This window comes from Hyperolius riggenbachi, chromosome 11 (assembly GCF_040937935.1).
Source record: "Hyperolius riggenbachi isolate aHypRig1 chromosome 11, aHypRig1.pri, whole genome shotgun sequence".
In the NCBI taxonomy this organism is placed as follows: Eukaryota; Metazoa; Chordata; class Amphibia; order Anura; family Hyperoliidae; genus Hyperolius; species Hyperolius riggenbachi.
In genome coordinates this window covers 191,097,712-191,111,335 of record NC_090656.1, presented here as the reverse complement: position 1 = coordinate 191,111,335, position 13,624 = coordinate 191,097,712, and the positions used below count along the sequence as shown (strand labels likewise).

At 49.5% G+C, this 13,624-nt stretch overlaps 1 protein-coding gene across 1 annotated transcript in view; it reads left to right on the top strand.

Annotated features, from left to right (window-relative positions):
* Positions 1-34: 34 nt before the first annotated feature.
* DRAP1 (DR1 associated protein 1) overlaps positions 35-13,624 on the top strand; it is a 58,129-nt gene continuing 44,539 nt past the window's right edge. Inside the window, exon 1 of the mRNA XM_068259948.1 lies at positions 35-280. Coding sequence (XP_068116049.1) covers positions 239-280 — 42 coding nt within the window. The 5' untranslated portion in view covers positions 35-238. The remainder of the gene's footprint in view (positions 281-13,624) is intronic.

Below are 13,624 nucleotides of genomic sequence, written 5' to 3'. Positions count from 1 at the left end.
CCCGTGATGTTATACGGAAGCCGACTGCACATAAACGGAACCTTAAGTTAGAATAACTTTATTGTTCACATTCTCCTGTGTGCACAATACGCTGCGATGCAGTAGGAAGTATTTTTTTTTTTTTAGCCGATATAGGATGAGCTTTATTAAGCACACGTTTTATTGACCGGCAGCTGTAGCCTGTGAATTGCTCTCCGGTTTTGCTGTCTTCAGTGGTGCAGACGCCGATTAGCTGACGATGCCGAGCAAGAAGAAGAAGTACAACGCTCGCTTCCCGCCGGTGGGTTTGTGGCCTCCTAACCTCCCCCCCTCATCTGTCACTGAACCTCGGCAGTGGTGCTCTGACAGTCTAGCCTGGCTTGTCCAGAAGATGTCCTAACGCAAGTGCCCACAGTGACCCCTACTTGCCTGTTGTCTAGCATTGATTCCCTTCTTGCTTGTTGCCTAGCATTAACCCTCTTCTTGCCTGTTGCCTAGCATTGACCCTATTGCCTGTTGCCTAGCATTGACCCTCTTCTTGCCTGTTGCATAAAATTGAGATCCCTTGTCTAGTGGTGACGCTGACCCCCTTCTTGGCTGGTGTCCGACGCTGACCCCCTTCTTGGCTGGTGTCCGACGCTGACCCCCTTCTTGGCTGGTGTCCGACGCTGACCCCCTTCTTGGCTGGTGTCCGACGCTGACCCCCTTCTTGGCTGGTGTCCGACGCTGACCCCCTTCTTGGCTGGTGTCCGACGCTGACCCCCTTCTTGGCTGGTGTCCGACGCTGACCCCCTTCTTGGCTGGTGTCCGACGCTGACCCCCTTCTTGGCTGGTGTCCGACGCTGACCCCCTTCTTGGCTGGTGTCCGACGCTGACCCCCTTCTTGGCTGGTGTCCGACGCTGACCCCCTTCTTGGCTGGTGTCCGACGCTGACCCCCTTCTTGGCTGGTGTCCGACGCTGACCCCCTTCTTGGCTGGTGTCCGACGCTGACCCCCTTCTTGGCTGGTGTCCGACGCTGACCCCCTTCTTGGCTGGTGTCCGACGCTGACCCCCTTCTTGGCTGGTGTCCGACGCTGACCCCCTTCTTGGCTGGTGTCCGACGCTGACCCCCTTCTTGGCTGGTGTCCGACGCTGACCCCCATCTTGGCTGGTGTCCGACGCTGACCCCCTTCTTGGCTGGTGTCCGACGCTGACCCCCTTCTTGGCTGGTGTCCGACGCTGACCCCCTTCTTGGCTGGTGTCCGACGCTGACCCCCTTCTTGGCTGGTGTCCGACGCTGACCCCCTTCTTGGCTGGTGTCCGACGCTGACCCCCTTCCTGGCTGGTGTCCGACGCTGACCCCCTTCTTGGCTGGTGTCCGACGCTGACCCTCCTACTTGGCTGGTGTCCGACGCTGACCCCCTACTTGGCTGGTGTCCGACGCTGACCCCCTACTTGGCTGGTGTCCGACGCTGACCCCCTACTTGGCTGGTGTCCGACGCTGACCCCCTACTTGGCTGGTGTCCGACGCTGACCCCCTACTTGGCTGGTGTCCGACGCTGACCCCCTACTTGGCTGGTGTCCGACGCTGACCCCCTACTTGGCTGGTGTCCGACGCTGACCCCCTACTTGGCTGGTGTCCGACGCTGACCCCCTACTTGGCTGGTGTCCGACGCTGACCCCCTACTTGGCTGGTGTCCGACGCTGACCCCCTACTTGGCTGGTGTCCGACGCTGACCCCCTACTTGGCTGGTGTCCGACGCTGACCCCCTACTTGGCTGGTGTCCGACGCTGACCCCCTACTTGGCTGGTGTCCGACGCTGACCCCCTACTTGGCTGGTGTCCGACGCTGACCCCCTACTTGGCTGGTGTCCGACGCTGACCCCCTACTTGGCTGGTGTCCGACGCTGACCCCCTACTTGGCTGGTGTCCGACGCTGACCCCCTACTTGGCTGGTGTCCGACGCTGACCCCCTACTTGGCTGGTGTCCGACGCTGACCCCCTACTTGGCTGGTGTCCGACGCTGACCCCCTACTTGGCTGGTGTCCGACGCTGACCCCCTACTTGGCTGGTGTCCGACGCTGACCCCCTACTTGGCTGGTGTCCGACGCTGACCCCCTACTTGGCTGGTGTCCGACGCTGACCCCCTACTTGGCTGGTGTCCGACGCTGACCCCCTACTTGGCTGGTGTCCGACGCTGACCCCCTACTTGGCTGGTGTCCGACGCTGACCCCCTACTTGGCTGGTGTCCGACGCTGACCCCCTACTTGGCTGGTGTCCGACGCTGACCCCCTACTTGGCTGGTGTCCGACGCTGACCCCCTACTTGGCTGGTGTCCGACGCTGACCCCCTACTTGGCTGGTGTCCGACGCTGACCCCCTACTTGGCTGGTGTCCGACGCTGACCCCCTACTTGGCTGGTGTCCGACGCTGACCCCCCCTACTTGGCTGGTGTCCGACGCTGACCCCCCCTACTTGGCTGGTGTCCGACGCTGACCCCCCTACTTGGCTGGTGTCCGACGCTGACCCCCCTACTTGGCTGGTGTCCGACGCTGACCCCCCTACTTGGCTGGTGTCCGACGCTGACCCCCCTACTTGGCTGGTGTCCGACGCTGACCCCCCTACTTGGCTGGTGTCCGACGCTGACCCCCCTACTTGGCTGGTGTCCGACGCTGACCCCCCTACTTGGCTGGTGTCCGACGCTGACCCCCCTACTTGGCTGGTGTCCGACGCTGACCCCCCTACTTGGCTGGTGTCCGACGCTGACCCCCCTACTTGGCTGGTGTCCGACGCTGACCCCCCCTACTTGGCTGGTGTCCGACGCTGACCCCCCCCCTACTTGGCTGGTGTCCCACGCTGACCCCCCCCCTACTTGGCTGGTGTCCCACGCTGACCCCCCCCCTACTTGGCTGGTGTCCCACGCTGACCCCCCCCTACTTGGCTGGTGTCCCACGCTGACCCCCCCCTACTTGGCTGGTGTCCCACGCTGACCCCCCCCTACTTGGCTGGTGTCCCACGCTGACCCCCCCTACTTGGCTGGTGTCCCACGCTGACCCCCCCTACTTGGCTGGTGTCCCACGCTGACCCCCCCTACTTGGCTGGTGTCCCACGCTGACCCCCCCTACTTGGCTGGTGTCCCACGCTGACCCCCCCTACTTGGCTGGTGTCCCACGCTGACCCCCCCTACTTGGCTGGTGTCCCACGCTGACCCCCCCTACTTGGCTGGTGTCCCACGCTGACCCCCCCTACTTGGCTGGTGTCCCACGCTGACCCCCCCTACTTGGCTGGTGTCCCACGCTGACCCCCCCTACTTGGCTGGTGTCCCACGCTGACCCCCCCCTACTTGGCTGGTGTCCCACGCTGACCCCCCCTACTTGGCTGGTGTCCCACGCTGACCCCCCCTACTTGGCTGGTGTCCCACGCTGACCCCCCCCCCTACTTGGCTGGTGTCCCACGCTGACCCCCCCCACTTGGCTGGTGTCCCACGCTGACCCCCCCCACTTGGCTGGTGTCCCACGCTGACCCCCCCCACTTGGCTGGTGTCCCACGCTGACCCCCCCTACTTGGCTGGTGTCCCACGCTGACCCCCCCTACTTGGCTGGTGTCCCACGCTGACCCCCCCCCCCCTACTTGGCTGGTGTCCCACGCTGACCCCCCCCCCTACTTGGCTGGTGTCCCACGCTGACCCCCCCCCCTACTTGGCTGGTGTCCCACGCTGACCCCCCTACTTGGCTGGTGTCCCACGCTGACCCCCCTACTTGGCTGGTGTCCCACGCTGACCCCCCCTACTTGGCTGGTGTCCCACGCTGACCCCCCCTACTTGGCTGGTGTCCCACGCTGACCCCCCCTACTTGGCTGGTGTCCCACGCTGACCCCCCTACTTGGCTGGTGTCCCACGCTGACCCCCTTCCTATCTAGGGCTTAACATTGACCCCCACCGTCCTTGCCTAGTGTCAGACACTGAGCCCCTTTTTGCCTAGTGTCTGATGTTCTAGTTTTCCTGCCTAATGCTTAATCTTTACCCCTGGTATCTAGTATTGCATTCTCCTTACCTAATCTCTAACATTGACTCTTTCCTGTTAGAGCTGCAATGTGGGCTGGCGCTTGGGGTCTTGCTGACTGCTTCTTTAACTTTGTCTTCACCTTGCCAAAATACCCAGGTGGCAAGCAAAAACAAACTGTTGTATTGCCATAAGCCCCATTTAATTATTATGTTGTCTCTGATTTAACTATAACTAGGGATGAGCTGAAAAAATATTTTCTTGCTCAGCAGGGAATGCAGTTACCGTGAGCAGAACTTCGTATAGGGCTATTCACTAGGAATGGGAAATTATATGCAAATAATTTTGAGTTGTTGATGCTGTTTTTAACATACTGTAAAATTTATTCAGCTTGGAAATGGACAAGTCAAATTCAGCAGCAGCATAATTCCATTGGTCTGTTTCCATCCACTTATATTTACATAAAATGAACTTCGATAGTAACATAGTTTTGTCAAAAAGATATCCGTCCATCAAGTTCAACCAGAAAGGGGGGGGGGGGCGCGCCACCATCCTGAACTCGCACATATATCCCAGTTGATCCAGGGTAAGGCAAAAACCCTACAAGGCCTGGGCAAATTAACCTTAAAGGGGAGCTTCAGCCTAAACAAACATACTGTTAATAAGTTACATTAGTTAGGTTAATTAGAATAGATAGGTAATATAATCTTTTACCCACCCCGTTTTTAAAAGAACAGGCCAATGTTTGTGATTCATGAGGGCTACCATCTTTGTCATGGGGGCAGCCATCTTTTTGGTTGAAAGGAGGTGACAGGGAGCATAAGACACAGTTCCAACTGTCCTGTGTCCTGATTACCCCTCCCAGCTGCACGCACTAGGCTTGAAATGTCAAATTCAAAATGTAAACAAAAAAAATTGCACCAAAACAGCAGAACAAGAACAGCATCAGAAATCCCATCATGCTTTGCACAGCATAAGGGGAAAACTGCCCGGGCAGTTTTCTTCTGTGCAGCTAAAAATGAAGCTTGTATAAGAGAAACAAAGTTCTGATGCTGTGAAACTGTTAAAGAAACACCAGGCCTTTTCAGTGCTGCTGAGTCGATTTTTAGTCCGGAGGTTCACTTTAACTTCTTGTCAACTAGAATTCCCAAGTCCTTTCCATATCTGATGTTCCCAGCTTTATGCTATTTATTTTATATGATGATCTACCATTGGTACGTCCTACACATGGCAGATGAAATCATCATTCAATTTCATCTGCCATGTGTCTGCCTATATGGCCATGTTGTCAGTACCCTGTAGTCCTATTTTACTATCTTTCTTTGGGCTGATTCACACTACAAGATCGTTTTTAGGGCTAAAGCAGCAGTTCCCGAGCCCATGTGTTGCGACACATTCATGTGAAAAACATGTCTGCAAACAGACTTCGGCACCAATTTTCCTGCAGTCTTATTATAACTATGGGCACAGGAGACTTGCTCGAGGGAGCACCTGTGTGTTGGGGGGGGGGGGGGGGGGGCATATAACGCTGCTAGCTGCCCAGCGGACCTTTGTCCCTCCCCATATTTTGTTTTTTCTTCTATCTCTTCCTGCACCTGATATGTTGCATATATGTGAACTGAACCCCCCCATTGGCCAGCCTCTTCTCTAGTCCTGGTCCTAATTGGCTCTGATAACCCCAAGCTTTTCTACTCGCGTTGCCTTGCAGCGATCATACTAGTGCACCAGCATCTTTGGGTGGCCTGAAGCGATCCCAGTTTACATGGAGGTATAATCGCCACTTCCCCCATTTTCATTTGTGGTCCCAATATTTATTGGCTTGGAGAAGCAGGACGGAGAGTTCTTCACATTCTGGCTTCCATTGTGCATATTGGCTTTGCTGGCATTGCTGGATTCATTAATTTTTGGATATTGTCGGGACAGAAATTGACACCACCATGTCAGATTGGGAGTTTGATCTTCACTTGTATATATTGCTACACTTCATTTGCATGTGTATGCTTACCTGGTTTATCATTACTTGACAAAGGGGGACTTGTGTGGCCTCAAAACGGTTGTTGAGTTGCAGAGCAGCAGTAATGTACACAGATAACCAGTGTGGCAGGAGCTGTAACAGCCACTGATTAGCAGCCATTCTTGTGCCAGCCAGGAGTAGTAACAGCCACTGATTAGCAGCCATTACTGTGCCAGCCAGGAGTAGTAACAGCCACTGATTAGCAGCCATTACTGTGCCAGCCAGGAGTAGTAACAGCCACTGATTAGCAGCTGCCACTGTGCCAGCCAGGAGTAGTAACAGCCACTGATTAGCAGCTGCCACTGTGCCAGCAGCAGTAACTACCAAGGAATAGCAGCTGCCATTAGCAGCAGTAACAGCCACTGATTAGCAGCCATCACTGACATTAGCAGCAGTAAGTACGCAGGGTCTGTTGGCATCTATTTAAAAAAAATAAAAATAAAAAAAAAATCGCCTTGTTTGGGTTTTTGTAGTGTTGGTTCTGAATTTTAGGAACTCATCGCTGTCACATTTATTTTTCTAAACCAGTTTCTTGTTTTGACTGTCCGACTGATTCTCTCTAGTAATATATTCCTGAAAGATTCTGGGTTTCATTTTTTAAGTGTATTTGGTCTTTCTTTCTTTCTTTCTTTCTTTCTTTCTTTTCTCATCCATTTTCATCCATTTCGTGATTATTAGTAGTATTTTTCTATTATACATATGTGATGTCACAGGGATCGGAATGTTTGGCGTGATGTGTCATAACTTAAAAAAAAAAAGTGGGGAACCACTGCGCTAGAGATTTTAAAAGCTCTTGCTAACCACGACTCAAAATCAATTCCGGGTACAACTCACATTGTACTTGGCGAAACAAATAATTCTGCTTCTAAAGCAACACTATGGGGGATTTTTAAAATAATCGCATTGCTCGGGTGTGAACACACACATAGAATAACATTGGCAAGAGCTTTTAAAATAACAAAGAGCTTAGAAAAGCTGTTGTAGTGTGAATAAGCCCTGAGGGCTCGTTCACACCTAGGGTGTTTTTCCGTTTTTTGTTTTTTCCGTTTGTTTTGTTTAAGCGACGGCGATTTTCAAAATCGCCCTAAAAGAGCTTGTGCAAGGATTCCCTGTGAGAGAGTGTTCACATCTAAATGGTTTGTTTCCGATTTTCTAAGTGTTTTTGCTCAATGGAAGGTATAGGGAAATCGCGAAGCGCTTGGTGTAGTGATTTTCCCCAGCACTTTTAAGAATAAGGCTAGATTCACAGTGGGACGTTGCGTTTTGATGCCACGTTAAAGTCGCACCGCAAGCTTACAACGCAACGCGCCCAAAAAGTGGCAACGCAGCGTTACCGTCGCATACAGCAGATACAGTAAAAAACAGGGCTGTGGAGTCGGTCCAAAAATACTCCGACTCCTCAGTTTAGGATTCCACCGACTCCGACTCCTCTAATTTGCATATTACAATTTTGTTGATTAGAAGCATGTAACGTGAAATTCGTCTCTTAACTGCCAACGCTTAGGAATTTTACAAGACAACTGAAGTGAGAAGGTTATGTAGACTACTATATTTATTCCCTTTAGACTAAAACTAGTCCTTGGTAAGAGTACTTGTAAAAGGTACAAACCGGAACAAAGAACATCTATCAGGCCCTAGGCAATATAACTGTGGGTACATGTAAGAATGATGTGCAGGTACTCTGCAGGGGAATGAGGAGATTGTAAACAGACAACACCTCTGTGTTCAATGTGCACAGCATTCTCAGTGGATTCCCTGTAGCTATGTGGGGAGTGCATATGTAGAGTATAGTACTACTGTGTAACAAAGTAAACCTGAGACTGATGAAATTAAAGTTTTATACATACCTGGGGCTTTCTCCAGCCGCCTTCAGGATAATCAGTCCCTCGTTGTCCTCCTCCACCACCTGGATCTTCTGCTATGAGTCCAGGTACTTGAGCCAGTCGGGCGTAGTGCGCATGCACACACTCCACCGCCAGGAGCATACTACACCTGTGCAGCACTATTGCGCAGGTGCAGAATGTTCCTGGCTGTGGGAGCGGCATGCGGCCGGACAGTGCTGACTGGCTGAATTACCAGGACTCTAAAGGTGGGTACACACGTCAGATAAAAGTCTTTGGAAAATGAAAGATCACAGACCAATTTTACCCCCTTTCATGTAGTATGAGAGCCATACTCTACACAGTCTATTCTATGGAGCTGAACTCCCCATCAGATAAAAATCTTTGCAAGATGCTGCACACAAAGACCGCTGTACACATGCAACAGATCAGTATCTGCAAAAGATCCATTCCTGCAAAACGCATTCATAGTCTATGAGATCTGCAGATCATCATACACACCTTGTTTAACGGACAATTATCTGTAGATCAGATCCACCAGGTTGGATCTTCAGATCGGCAGATAATTGTCTGATCTGCAGATGAATGTCCATTAAACAAGGTGTGTATGGGATCTGCAGATATCATAGACTATGAATGCATTTTGCAGAAATGGATCTTTTGCAGGAACGGAACTTTTGCAGATACGGAGCTGTTGCATGTGTACAGCGGTCTTTGTGTGCAGCATCTTGCAAAGATTTTTATCTGATGGGGAGTTCAGCTCCATAGAATAGACTGTGTAGAGTATGGCTCTCATACTACATAAAGGGTGGTAAAATTGGTCTGTGATCTTTCATTTTCCAAAGACTTTTATCTGACGTGTGTACACACCTTTAGCAGAAGATCCGGGTGGTGGAGGACAGCGAGGGACTGATTAGCCTGAAGGGGGCTAGAGGAAGCCCCCAGGTATGTATAAAACTTTACTTTTCATCCGTCTCAGGTACCCTTTAATTTGCAGTCACTAAACCAAATTTTAACAACATATCAAATTATTTGATTTCATCAGCAAAGGGAGTGCATACATTTGCATAAATCAGCATCAATGCAGAATTATTTCCATCTCATTGACCATCCCTATTAGTGACACGGCTAGACATCAGGCTTTATTCTTACAGCATAGATGTTATTTAGTATATATAAGAGATTCCTGTGTACACATCATACATACAGTCACAATCAGATATGTATATCTGACCTTAAAAATACGGGGACTGCTTTATTGAAGCAGCACAAGTAACTAATTTTGATTGGTTTATTTCATTTTTGTGGACTAAGCACAGCTATTACTGTGTATATATACTGTATATATACATTATTTTTAATGACTATTATCTGAAAAATAGAACATTTTATCATATTTTCTATTTTAATTACAGTTACAAATTCATTAGGAGTCGGTGCATTTTTTCCCGACTCCGACTCCAGGCACCCAAAATTGCCCGACTCCGACTCCACAGCCCTGGTAAAAAATACAGGCAATGAAAAGTATGCTTCCAAGTCATTACTGAGCATGTGCAAACAGTCCAACGCAGCTAATAACGTGTATAACGCACTGCATGCAGTACTTTTACTTAACGTGCAGCGTTAGACACCAACGCAACGTGTGCACTGTGAACAGGGCATTGATTTTTCATTGCAGTGAGTTATTCTGCGTTAAATGCTGTTTTAACGCGCGACTTTAACGTCCCACTGTGAACTTGGCCTCAATAAATTGCATTTATTTTCCGGGTCAAAGAGCTCACTTCCTGACTTGCGTCAGGACGTGAAAAAACAAATTGCTCTGCAAAAGCGATTTGAAAAGCACTTTATACAAAATCACAAAATATATAAAATTACACCAAATAAAAACAATCACAGCATGCAGCTGAGCCGGGGGAAGAAAAAAAAAAAAAGCCCAAAAAATCAATCTCTCGGGAATGGTCCGATGCCTCGCTGCTGCCCCCCTAGTGTATAAATGTACCCCCCATGTGTGCATTTATGCACTACCTGTCCTGCCCACTGTGCAGTGCCCATCTGTCTTGGGAATACCTCGCAGGTTACTGTATTGAATAAAAAAAAAAAAATGTAGTTTGCCACCAGATGTTGATGATGATGATGATGATGATGATGATGATGCTGCATGACACTGGCGTCAACACTGATCGCCAGGAAACATGTCACTAGCAGAGGTACACAACAAGGGATCAGCACTCCAATAGTGAATGTAAGCCCCCCCCCCCCCTGTGTCTCCTCCATGTGTGTGATGCAGAGTGCGCATTGTAGGCTGAGCTGCAGTAAGATAAACTGCTCCCAGGGCGAGGCATAAAAATGGTGCCCCCCTGTGGGCTTGAATGTTTTATTTCTGATGCTGTTGTCAGGTCCAGGTGTGTCCCCCACCCTCCAGTAAAGGCTAGCCAGGTACAGGTGCCCTCCAGTATAGGCTAGCCAGGTACAGGTGCCCTCCAGTATAGGCTAGCCAGGTACAGGTGCCCTCCAGTATAGGCTAGCCAGGTACAGGTGCCCTCCAGTATAGGTTAGTAAGGTACAGCGGTCCTTCAGTATAGGTTAGCCAGGTACAGATATGCCCAGTATAGGTGCCCCCCAATTCCCCACCCCAGTTGTTACTTGCCTTGCCTCTCTCAAGCGATCGCAGCACCCCCACCGCACAGCTCTGGTCTTCTCCATGTGGAGGATCGGGACTCAGCGTCATGACGTCATCAACGTCATTGTGTCAAGTCCCAATGCTCTGCATAGAGAATACCAGAGCTTTGCGGTGGGGTTGCTGCAACAGCGCCAAGTATCGGGGGAGGGTGTGGGCACCTATACTAGGGTTGGATGTCTGGGCAATGTGCCTTGTCTACCTTTTTATCTTATGTAAACTTGCCTGCACACCTTCCTGTGTTGGGATAGAGCAGGAACAACCCAGAGCCATATCATCAGCTAAAATGATTAAACAAAACTGCAACAATATAGTGATCATCTTGTTAATCAATGAAGCTGACCGGTATCAATCATTATCTTTTTGAATCTGAAAAGGTCTGAATAAAACCAGGGCTGTGGAGTCGGAGTCGTGGAGTCGGGCAATTTTGGGTGCCTGGAGTCGGAGTCGGGAAAAAATGCACCGACTCCGACTCCTAATGAATTTGTAACTGTAATTAAAATAGAAAATATGATAAAATGTTCTATTTCTCAGATATTAGTCATTAAAAATAATGTATATATACAGTATATATACAGTAATAGCTTAGTCCACAAAAATGAAATAAACCAATCAAAATTAGTTACTTGTGCTGCTGCAATAAAGCAGTCCCTGTATTTTTAAGGTCAGATATACATATCTGATTGTGACTGTATATATGATGTGTACACAGGAATCTCTTATATATACTAAATAACATCTATGCTGTAAGAATAAAGCCTGATGTGTAGCTGTGTCACTAATAGAGATGGTCAATGACATGGAAATAATTCTGCATTGATGCTGATTTATGCAAATGCATGCACTCCCTTTGCTGATGAAATCAAATAATGTGATATGTTATTAAAATTTGGTTTGGTCACTACAAATTAACCACCCTGGCGTTCTGATTAAATCGCCAGGGTGGCTGCGGGAGGGTTTTTTTTAAATAAAAAAAAAACTATTTCATGCAGCCAACTGAAAGTTGGCTGCATGAAAGCCCACTAGAGGGCGCTCCGGAGGCGATCTTCCGATCGCCTCCGGCGCCCAGAATAAACAAGGAAGGCCGCAATGAGCGGCCTTCCTTGTTTTGCTTATATCGTCGCCATAGCGACGAGCGGAGTGACGTCATCGACGTCAGCCGACGTCCTGACGTCAGCCGCCTCCGATCCAGCCCTTAGCGCTGGCCGGAACTTTTTGTTCCGGCTACGCTGGGCTCAGGCGGCTAGGGGGGCCCTCTTTCGCCGCTGCTCGCGGCCAATCGCCGCAGAGCGGCGGCGATCAGGCAGCACACGCGGCTGGCAAAGTGCCGGCTGCGTGTGCTGCTTTTTATTTCGTTAAAATCGGCCCAGCAGGGCCTGAGCGGCAGCCGCTGGCGGTGTTGGACGAGCTGAGCTCGTCCAGACCGCTCAGCTGGTTAAAGGGTAACTGAGACGGATGAAAAGTAAAGTTTTATACATACCTGGGGCTTCCTCCAGCCCCCTTCAGGCTAATCAGTCCCTCTCTGTCCTCCACCACCCGGATCTTCTGCTATGAGTCCTGGTAATTCAGCCAGTCAGCGCTGTCCGGCCGCATGCCGCTCCCACAGCCAGGAACATTCTGCTCCTGCGCAATAGTGCTGCACAGGTGTAGTATGCTCCTGGCGGCGGAGTGTGTGCATGCGCACTACGCCTGACTGGCTCAAGTACCTGGACTCCTAGCAGAAGATCCAGGTGGTGGAGGAGGACAACGAGGGACTGATTATCCTGAAGGGGGCTGGAGGAAGCCCCAGGTATGTATAAAACTTTAATTTCATCTGTCTCAGGTTTACTTTGTTACACAGTAGTACTATACTCTACATATGCACTCCCCACAGAGCTGCAGGGAATCCACTGAGAATGCTGTGCACATTGAACACAGAGGTGTTGTCTGTTTACAATCTCCTCATTCCCCTGCAGAGTACCTGCACATCATTCTTACATGTACCCACACTTACATTGCCTAGGGCCTGATAGATGTTCTTTGTTCCGGTTTGTACCTTTTACAAGTACTCTTACCAAGGACTAGTTTTAGTCTAAAGGGAATAAATATAGTAGTCTACATATCCTTCTCACTTCAGTTGTCTTGTAAAATTCCTAAGCGTTGGCAGTTAAGAGACGAATTTCATGTTACATACTTTTAATCAACAAAAATGTAATATGCAAATTAGAGGAGTCGGAGTCGTGGAGTCGGAGTCGGTGGAATCCTAAACTGAGGAGTCGGAGTCGGTGGATTTTTGGACCGACTCCACAGCCCTGGCCAACATAGGTTCATGCTTAACTTTAAAGTACAACTGAAGTGAGAGTGATGTGGTGGTTGCCATATTTATTTCCTTTTATTACTATTAGCCTGGCACCCTGCTAATCGCTTTGCCTGCAGTAGTATCTGAAACGCACACATGGATCAAGCATGTGGCTAATCCAGTCAGACTTCAGTCGCAGTCATCTGATCTGCATGCTTGTTTTACTAACTTCTGACAGCAAGATAAAGATAAAAACGTCCTTAGGTTATCATTTCTACGTATGGGAGCTGAATAATCAAGTCGTGTCAGGGATAGTGTCACAGGAGCCCTAGTGGTCAGACCGCAAATTGCCTTCCAATTGGTTTCAGCACACAGACCATGCAAGCTTTGATCGCGATCTTTGCGCAGAGACAGACAGAAATTTGGGCAGCAGCCCGACCAGAAGGGAGCCTGTGAGGTACGGTAATTACAACTTTACACACTATTTCAGGGTATCTGCCACCACCACTGGTATGGGCCAGTGGACCCGACTGACTGACTGGTCTTGCGAATAAAAATGGTTAAACACTCTATTCTGTCTAGATATCAACAATAGTAGCGTCTCTTCAGAGGTCTGAGTTCAGTTCCTGTGTATGCTGAATAATAGGGTAGCTGAACAGTGAATGACTTTAGTAAAGTCTTTATTCACGGCAATATAGATAATTAATATATACAGAAAATTATTAAAATCAACAATTATTGAGACATGAGATAACACAATATGAAAACAAAGGGGAGAAAAAACGGATACTTAGAGTTCATGGAGAGGTGTCCTTTAGTGGGAAAACTTGTAAAGTTCTTGGTTCAGTGTTCAGA